We start from the raw sequence: 8,858 nt of genomic DNA, 5'->3' as shown, positions 1-8,858 counted from the left end.
TCTCTGGCCCCCCAGCAAGTTCATGGTCCCCAAAGGAAAAAAAAAAAAAAAAAAAACCAACCTCTCAAAAGAAAAAAAAAATCTCCCCCCACCCCAAAATAAAGAATTATTTCATTTAACTTTATTTATTTTAATTTGACCAGCAAGGGGGAGGGAGAGAGAGAGAAAGCAAGCCACCAGGTCCGGGACCCGAACCACAGTTGGCCCCAGAGGAGTCCAGCACCCTTTATCAAATGTCACCTGCCAGCTCCAGTAAATTCTTGTTTCTAAAGCCACTCAGTCCATAGTATTTTGTTTTGCCCACTTGGACAGAGTGAGACACCGGGTGAGGCTAGGAAGCTCTGAGCCAGGAGATGCCAGGAGCCTTTTCCTCATTAGGTGGGAGAGAAGCCCTGGACCAAGAGAAGAACAGATGGAAGAAGAGGCTCTGGGGACACTCACGCCCCAACTCAGGCAGCCCTCCACAGTGCTTTTCACCCCTTGGCTCCGTGACCCCATTGGACCATTGCATTTCAGTCACGTAGAACCGGAAGTGTGGACAAGTACACAGAGCAACTGAGGTCAGCAAAGACTCCGAATAAATTAGTGCAGAGATGTGAAAACGGTTTACCAACTGGGAAGGAAGTGTGGGCACGGCCGTTATCCCTCACCACCATAAGGGCACTTTTGTGCAAAACAGAAAAACTTCCCTTCCCAAGACACTTTCTTTCCATCTGTTATAATATAAAATCATTTTTAATAGATTCTGGAAGACTGAAGTGCTTTATTGCCATCACTGGGAAATTGGACCAGTTCTCAAGACTGACAAGTGGAATGGGTGGCCTTAGAGGCGATGCTCTTGTGCAGAGCTCAGTCTGCACAGCCATGCACGCCTCTCAGCCTGGGGACCGCCTAAGTGCCAGGACTCGGCACAGAAGACTGCCTTCACAGGGGTCAGCACACAGGAAATACGGGCCATCTATTGCCTTCATCTCAGGTCAGCGCCCTTTCCCATGTCTTCTTTTCTATGATTGATTGATTTATTTTAAGATTTATTTCATTTCATTTCATTTATTTATTTTAATTTGACCAGAGAAGGACAGAGCAAGAGAGACAGAAAGTGAGAAAGCAAGCCATCAGGTCCAGGACTCGAACTGCAGTCGGCCATGTGGGAGTCCAGTGCCCCTAACCACCATGCCACCAGCCCCTCCCATGTCTTCTTATAACATTAATTCACTTGTCTAGAGAAGGACTGCCTCTTCCTTGATTCTAGGTTTATTTGGTCTAGGTGGAGTTTGACCCTGTCCTCCAGCCCCAGTATGGAACCCAAGACTCAGGCCTGGCCAATCAGAGTTGTCCATTTCCCAGGTTCCTATTGGTTCAGATATGGGCCTGTGACACCAAGTAGACCAATGAGAGTCAATCGTATGCCTTGAGCTGGAGATAATAAGGAAGAGATGCTCTTTAGCAGCTACTTTTGTGACCTAAACTTATGGGGCCATCTTTGCCACCAAGAGAGGAAAAGTCAGCTGAGAATGAAGACCATCAAGCCAAGAGAGGGAGCAAATAAGTCTTCATTAAACTCCTCAAGCTCCTTGATCCAGCTATGCCTGAAGCTGGACATCTCTATACTTTATAGAATATACAAAGTCAATAAATCTTTTTTCTTTTCTAACTTGAGTTTTTTGTATGTTGTAACTGAAAAGCTCCTGCTCTAACATTAAGAAGACATACACAGAGGAAACAGCCACTACTGCATATCCCAGTACCAGTTCTGTGAAGGTAACTGAATAAAAGGTGGCCCCCAGGGGCCGGCTGGTGGCATGGTGGTTAAGGGTGCTGGACTCCCACATGGCTGACCACAGTTCGAGTCCCAGACCTGGCAGCTTGCTTTCTTGCCTTCCCCCTCTCTCTCTCACACACACCCTGTCCTTCTCTGGTCAAATTAAAAATAAATAAATAAAGTTAAATAAAATAATTTTTTTAAAAAAAAAAAGAAGGAAGGAAAAGAGGGTCCCCAAGCCTAAGTTTGGGAAATGCTGCATACTCGATGTTCCTTCTTGGAGATTCTCACTGCAAATTAGCTTTATTAAAACTCTGAGAAGTCCTGACATAAAGAAACATGTCTAACTTTAACTCAGAGTTCCCCAAATACCTTTGAACATAAACAAAAAAAAAAAATTTTTTTTTTTGAAAATGTATTAACAATTCCCCAAACAGGCGCTCCAAGGAACCTTTGGGGAAATGTTGACCTAGATGGAGAATTAAACAAAAACCGTCGGCGGCTGCGCTCAGCCAGGCTCTACCTTCCTTGCGGCTGGTGCTCGTCCCTGGATCCGTCGTTAGAAGAGCATCTGTTCTTGTCGGTTGCTGGGTCAGGGTTTCTGTCTGGTTTTGTGTTGTTTCTATTCAGTTCAGAAGAACGAAGAGACACAGATTAAGTTAAAAAAAAAAAAAAAAAGGAGGGGGGATGACTCAGGGATAGGGAAATCCATGGAACAGCAGGGGCCATCCGTCCATCAGGCAAACTTCAGATGCGAATGCACCAAGTGGCATTGCAGGGGAGGGAAAGGGACTCCCTCCTGCCTCAGTAGAGTAATGTGAAAAGTTGGCATCCAATTGAGAGGTCACTTGGAAATCTAACTTAAATGTTTATGTCCTCTGTAACATAGTGTCCAAATAAAATCACAGACTCCGAAGCCGGATGCCTGGACTCCAAGCCTAGCAGCACCCTTGACTTGCTGCGGGACCTCGGGCAAGTTACTCTGAGCCCGTTTCCTATCTGTACGGTAGGGATGGATCATGGCAGTTCGACATCACGGGGTTTGCGTGAGGACTGAACAGGTTAACAGAAGCATATTTAGAACCATGACAAGCACAGAGTAAGTGCCGTCAGGGTTTGCTCAAGGAGGAGGGGACACGGTGGTTTGTCGTGATTCTGTATGTAGCAGGAAAAATGAGAAGCAACAACTATGCCCCGAGAGAGGTGTGTGACTGTTTAGATCAGCACAGGTACCCGGCAGGGGAAAGGAGCCGATGAGTCTTCATGTAGTAACGTGAAAAGAACTTCCAAACACTCTATTGCGTAACAAAAACAAAGCAAGTTACAGAACGATCATATGACATCCTTTATTCTTTTTTTTTTTTTTTTTTTTAATTTTTGCTCTAGGGCACATGTGCTTACTGGAGACAGAAACAAGAGAGAGGGAAAGTGAGAAATCACCCCTCAAGGGGGAAGACCACACCGCAATCCCTTCTTGTCCAATCTCCTCCTCTTGAGAAGTGGGGCACACACGCCCAAGAGTCCAGTGTGTTTTTCAAGCCACTGGGTCCAGGACTCAAGCCACGCAGCTGGCCACGTGGGATGTACCTGCCTTAATCCTACACCATCTGCTGATCTACATATGACAGGCTCACAGAAACGTAGTCCAATTTCTCCAGGTAATGTACATGTGATATAGTATCAAGACACTACCCCCAATGCTCATGGTGGAGGAGAAGGAGGATGGGATGCCGCAAGATTAAAGATGGCGGTTGACAAAGGGATGTAGTTTTGCCTGCAATGGTTTCATTATGTCACAGGCGACGTAATTATATTCTATTGTGTCCTTCAACATCAACTGAAAAAAAAAAATTGGAGAGCACTTTCTGAATCAAGATATATTCCAAGAAGAAGTTTAAAAATTAATTGAAAATTCAAAAAAGGAAAAAGTAGTGGAGCCAGTAAGTGGCATGGTGGTTGAAGTGCTGGACTCCCACATGGCTAACTGTGGATCGAGTCCCAGACCTGGCAGCTTGCTTTCTCACTTTCTGTCTCTCTATGGAGAGGACACATACCTGAGAGCAAAATTAAAATAATAATAATAGAAAGTAAAATTAAAAATTAAAAAAAAAACCTCTATTCTGAAAAAAAAAAAAAGAAAAGTAAAAAGCTTAAAGACACAGATAGGATTGGCACAGTGGGTTTTTCTGGGTGTGTCTGTGAAGTTCTATTCCCTGACCTGGGTGGTGGTTAAACAGGGGTTTGATTTCAAACAAGTCGTTACGTTGTACATTTAGGGGGTTTGTATTTTTGTAAATGCCTGCTATATTTTAACCATTTCCAACAGTTGTTTTTTTGTTTTGTTTTTTGGGTTTTTCTTTTTTTGCTTTTTTTTTAAAGAAGTGAATGGAATGGATTTGGCTGGCTGCCTCACCACAAAGTAATCCAGGGATTCGGCTGGGCCACGGGGAAGGGGGCCGAACTGGGTAACTGAAGCCACAGAGTCAGAGAAAGGGGGGAACTGTCCTAGGTCGGTCCCAGGCCCACCCCCACCTCCTGCCCCTGCCCCACTCACCATCAGCATGTTGGGTGGAGGTCTCAGGGTTAGATTTGGGTTCTGGGGAGACTGGGCCTGGCGTCTGGACTAGGGAGAGAAGAAGAGAAGGCTGTAGACCGAGATCGGGAGACTGCCAGAGCAGCTCAGCGTGGATGTAATGAAAATGACCTAACTGCCATTCGCAAACTGCCCACATGGGGCGCCAGTATCTCCCCCTACCTTGGGCCCTCAATCCCACAGATGCCATCCTGAAGACTCTTTCTTGGGGATACCTGCTGCAAATTATTAGGTCGTCAGGAAAGTCATGGCCTACCGTTCTGTCTTTCTATGCAAAAATGCATCATGACTTTCCAGATGACACAACGGCTTTCTCAAAATGGGTTTAGCTCCATTGTCCAAGGAGATCTGATCTCAAACCAGCACCCATCTGCTCTGATATGAGCCCCCAGAACTTCCTCTGGGGAGCTAGCCTTTCTGGATCTTGGCCCACTTTATTCAGTAGGGCTGGCACCAGGCAGGTTCAATCTGCTTGAGGCTGAATACGAGACCCAGGCCTGGCCAATCAGCTTCTGTGGCTGTGGCCACAGTGATCAGCTGGGCACAGAACCTAAATGTGGCCAATGATACTCAGTCCTGGGACATTCGCCGAGTTTGGGAAGGGGAAATTCTCTTGCGTGGATTCTTAGTAAGATGGGAATTCCGGGCCTCTGGGGACCATTCTAGGTCCCTAAAAGAATATTTCTGAGAATAAAGCGAACACAGAGAAAACAGAATTAAGACACGGGGGCAGGTTCCTGATAGCATCATTTGAGCACCTAGACCGAGCCACACCTGAAGGTCTGTCTCTGGGTCTGTCTTTTTAGTTACATAAGTTCATAAATTCCCCTGTTTAGTCCAAGTTTGGGGGGGAGGGGGTCGTTGTTGCTTTTGTTATTTGTACAAGATCTTGACAGACCTGGCTCTCTTTCCGCACCTGGGTCATGAATGTTTACAGTCGTTGAGTCCAGTGGAGAAAGAGATGGGGCTTCCTCTGACGTCTGCCCTGGGGAATCAAAGGATGAGAAGTTAGGAGGAAGCCTTTGGTCTCCCTTCTCTCACCACAATCCCACCCTGCCCTCCCTTCTGAAACCTGGGGGGCAGCTCCGGAAGTCCTGTCCTCTGGTGGGACCAATCAGCTTTGGCTAGATCTGTCCATGATCCTGAAAGTGTTTGAAGCTTTGCTAACACCATCCCCATGTTCCCTCCAATCCCATCTCCCTGCCCATCCTTGCGGGGTGGAAGAGGTGGTCTAGTGAGCGCAGGCCCTAGGGTCAGCCAGGGCCATGGTTTCCAGTTCTACACCAACAACTTCCTCGCTGTGTGACCTGACACACTTGAAGTTCCCTCTCTGAGCTTCGGTGGCCTCATCTGCAAAATAGAGATAACTGCATCTATTTTACAGGGCTAGAGACAGGGTGAGCTGAGACAGAGGAGGAAGAAGGTCTTCCCCTGCCCCCAGGCTGCCCAGCCTGGACAGCCAGCAGCTCCTCCCCGGTCTCTTGCACCTGCGCCTGCCCCTACCCTACCTGCAGGCAGAGGGAGCCATCCATGCTCAGAACTCTGCCCTGACTGCAGATATAAACCTTGCTCCAGGTAGAAAACAAAAATAAAAACAAAAACAAAAGCCCAGGACCAGCGGGTGGTGTGGTGGTGAAGGCACTGGATTTCCACATGGTCAACCATGGTTCAAGTCCCAGACCAGGCAGCTTGCTTTCTCACTTTCCCTCTCTCTCTCTCTTTCTCTCTGTCTCTGGTGACTGCACATGCCCTATAGTGAATTTAAAAAATAATAATAAATGAAATAAAATTAAAAATTATTATTATTTTTTTATTTTTAGAGATATTTTTGCTATAGGGTATGTGTGCTCGCCAGAGAGACAGAGAAAGGTAGAGACAGAAAGCGAAAAATTCCCCTCCATCTGGTCCCATGTCACTTCCTTGAGCTTTCTTCTTCCCACTCTGTCCCTTGTTCACTCCAGTCACCTTCCTGCCTGCCAGTCAAGCTCACCAGACACGCTCTATCCCTTAGATGAAGGCTCAGTCCCTCATCTTCTGCAAGTATTTCCCCACACATCGCCCTCTCGGTGAGGACTCCCCTGACCGCCCTGCTTCAACAATCGTCATCATCCTCTGCAGCTGTCCACAGCAGGTATGGCCTGCCGGCATTACGTATGATGTACTCATCGATCTGTTTTCTCCACTAGCATATGACCTGCTGTTTCATTTGCTGTTTCTGCAGGGCATAGAAGATCTGACACACAGGAAGTGCCCAACACATGTCTTTAGAATGACTGGGGGGGGGGGAATGTGAAAAACACTGTATCAGAGGTAAATGGGGAGCAGCAGGTGGTTAACCTGCTGGATTCCCACATGGCCAACTGCAAGGTTTGCGACCCAGACCCAGTAGCTTGAAGAACGCACCTAACATGTGTGTTCAAAATCCCAAGAGGAGAATGGATTATAGAGTGGCCATCCCCCCTGGGGGATGATTTTTTCACTTTCCCTCTCTCTGTGTCTGTCTATTTCTGGCAAATTACATGTGCCTTATAGCAAAAAAAAAAAAAAAAAAAAAGAAAAGAAAAGAAAAAAAGAAAAGAAAGAGAGAGAGAGAGAGAGATGGGAGACTGGCCCCATGGCCTAGTGGTTAAGGGAGCTGGATCCCTCATGGCTAAGTGCAGTCTGAATCTTGGACTGATAGCTTGAGAAATCTCCCAGGCACGTATGTGTGTGCACCCTAAATCCTGTTAGGATGGAGCCATGAAGGAAAAGGGATTACAGCATGTCCATCCCCATTGGGAGGTGCTTTCTCTCTCTCTAACCAGTGCACACACTCCTAGCAAGTTTCAAGAGCGAGAGGGAGAGACGTGGGGTACCTTCAGTGGAACATGTGCCCTGAGTTCCGGGGACAGGCAGGACAGCTGTAACTCCTGCTCCTCCACTCGCTAGCCTCTGGCACAGGGCATTTCTCCTCCCTGAGCCTTCATTTTCTCGTTTGTAAAATAGGCATGGTGGGACCAGCAGGTGGCAGGGTGGTTAAGGCGCTGGACACTCCCACATGGCTGAGAACGGTTCAGGTCCCAGACCTGGTGGCTTCCTTTTGCACTCAACCCCTCCACCACTCCACCACATGTGTGTCTCTCTCTGGTCAAATTAAAATAAAATGAATAAATAAATAAAATAATTCTTTTTTAAAAAATAGGTATGACAACATGTATAACAGAACCGAAGCCTAAACAGACCAGCGCACACATCTGCCAAGTCTCACGCATCGGCAAAGGCCGGCTGGGTCATTGCCTTTGGGAAACACTTCCCAGGCAAGGCTCGGATGTCTCCCACTCTTGACCAGTCCCAGCTCAACCATTCTGCCTAGCTATGCATTGCCTGGGGGTCCAGGGATGCGCTCTGCGGGGAGCCCAGGTTTCCTGGCTGCTGAGGAGAAAACTGACACCCATCTCCCAGCCAAATCAAACTCAGTCTGTTCTTCTTGGAGGTGAACAGGAGGATGCTCAGCAGGACAGGCTCTGGCCAGACTCCTTGGAAGCAGCCACCCAGGGCTGAGGTGTCCATGGAGGGTAGAACCCCACCTGGATATAGGAATCCCCACCTCCTGCTTCTTGGCACTACGGGGGCAGGGTGGATCCAGACAAGAGCTGGGTCTTACCTCTGGTAGGGAGAATCAGGCCCACGATGGTGAGGAGACACAGGCGACCAGACGGCGACATCTATGGGGTGAACCAGAGCTGGGTAAGCCGAGAGGTCAGAAGGCAGGCCCAGGGCAGCCCCATTCTCTACCCTGAACAGGCCCCTCTGGCTTCAAGGACCCTCTGCCTGGGCTGACAGCTGGTTTGGGGAGAAGGGAGGTCTCAGAGGTGGGGGTCCCAAGCCGCCACCCCCTTCTTCCCTGTGTAGGTCCCCAAAGAAATCAAGAAGCGTCAGAGCGAACTGGCCTCCCGGCAGCAGCGACAGCACAGGAGCAGCAAGGAGCGGGAGAGGAAGATGAGTAATGTGCTCCTGACCTCAAGGAAAATGTGAGCTGGTGTCAGGGGCCGCGCGGCAGAGGCCATGGGGCAGGATGCGGATCGATCTGAGACGGCCTGGCCCGAGAGGGCTGGAGGGAGCTGGGGAGACTGAGGCAGGAGGAGGTTGGGAAGCAGGGCGGCCCACTGAAGGCAGAAGAGACAGAGAGAAGAGCATGAATGGGGCTCCGAGAGGCACGGAAAAGGTCAGCCTTCTACCCACCTGAGCCCGGCCCCAGGGCAGGGCGGCGGATGGAGGTGGAGCGGAGGAGGAACTTACGTCCGAGCTGGGGGTCCCTCTCGGGCAGCCTCGTGGGGAGAGGGCAGCGGCAGTAGCTGCGTCCAGGCGGAGGGTGTGGCCAGGGGAGCGCGGGCGGGCGGGACGAGACGGGCTCAGTCATTTCCTCTTGGGTTTCCTGGCTTCAGAGCCCGGGGTGGGAGCAGGAGGGGGAGCCGCTGAGGGCGACGACGAGGGGCAGGGGTGAGAGGCAGGACAGCGGCCCCC

The 8,858-nt window shown here is 49.2% G+C and overlaps 1 protein-coding gene across 1 annotated transcript in view; it reads right to left on the bottom strand.

Moving 5' to 3' along the window:
* The window catches only part of FXYD5 (FXYD domain containing ion transport regulator 5), a 15,083-nt gene extending 6,378 nt beyond the window's left edge, over positions 1-8,705 (bottom strand). The window contains exons 1-6 of the mRNA XM_006171618.3: positions 8,634-8,705; positions 8,354-8,500; positions 7,999-8,059; positions 5,272-5,340; positions 4,317-4,385; positions 2,286-2,384 (exon numbers count right to left, since the gene is read on the bottom strand). Coding sequence (XP_006171680.1) covers positions 2,286-2,384; positions 4,317-4,385; positions 5,272-5,340; positions 7,999-8,059; positions 8,354-8,401 — 346 coding nt within the window. The 5' untranslated portion in view covers positions 8,402-8,500; positions 8,634-8,705. The remainder of the gene's footprint in view (positions 1-2,285; positions 2,385-4,316; positions 4,386-5,271; positions 5,341-7,998; positions 8,060-8,353; positions 8,501-8,633) is intronic.
* Positions 8,706-8,858: the final 153 nt, after the last annotated feature.

Source organism: Tupaia chinensis, unplaced genomic scaffold (assembly GCF_000334495.1).
Source record: "Tupaia chinensis unplaced genomic scaffold, TupChi_1.0 Scaffold149922_1, whole genome shotgun sequence".
Classification (NCBI taxonomy): Eukaryota; Metazoa; Chordata; class Mammalia; order Scandentia; family Tupaiidae; genus Tupaia; species Tupaia belangeri.
This window is presented reverse-complemented; position numbering and strand designations above follow the sequence as displayed.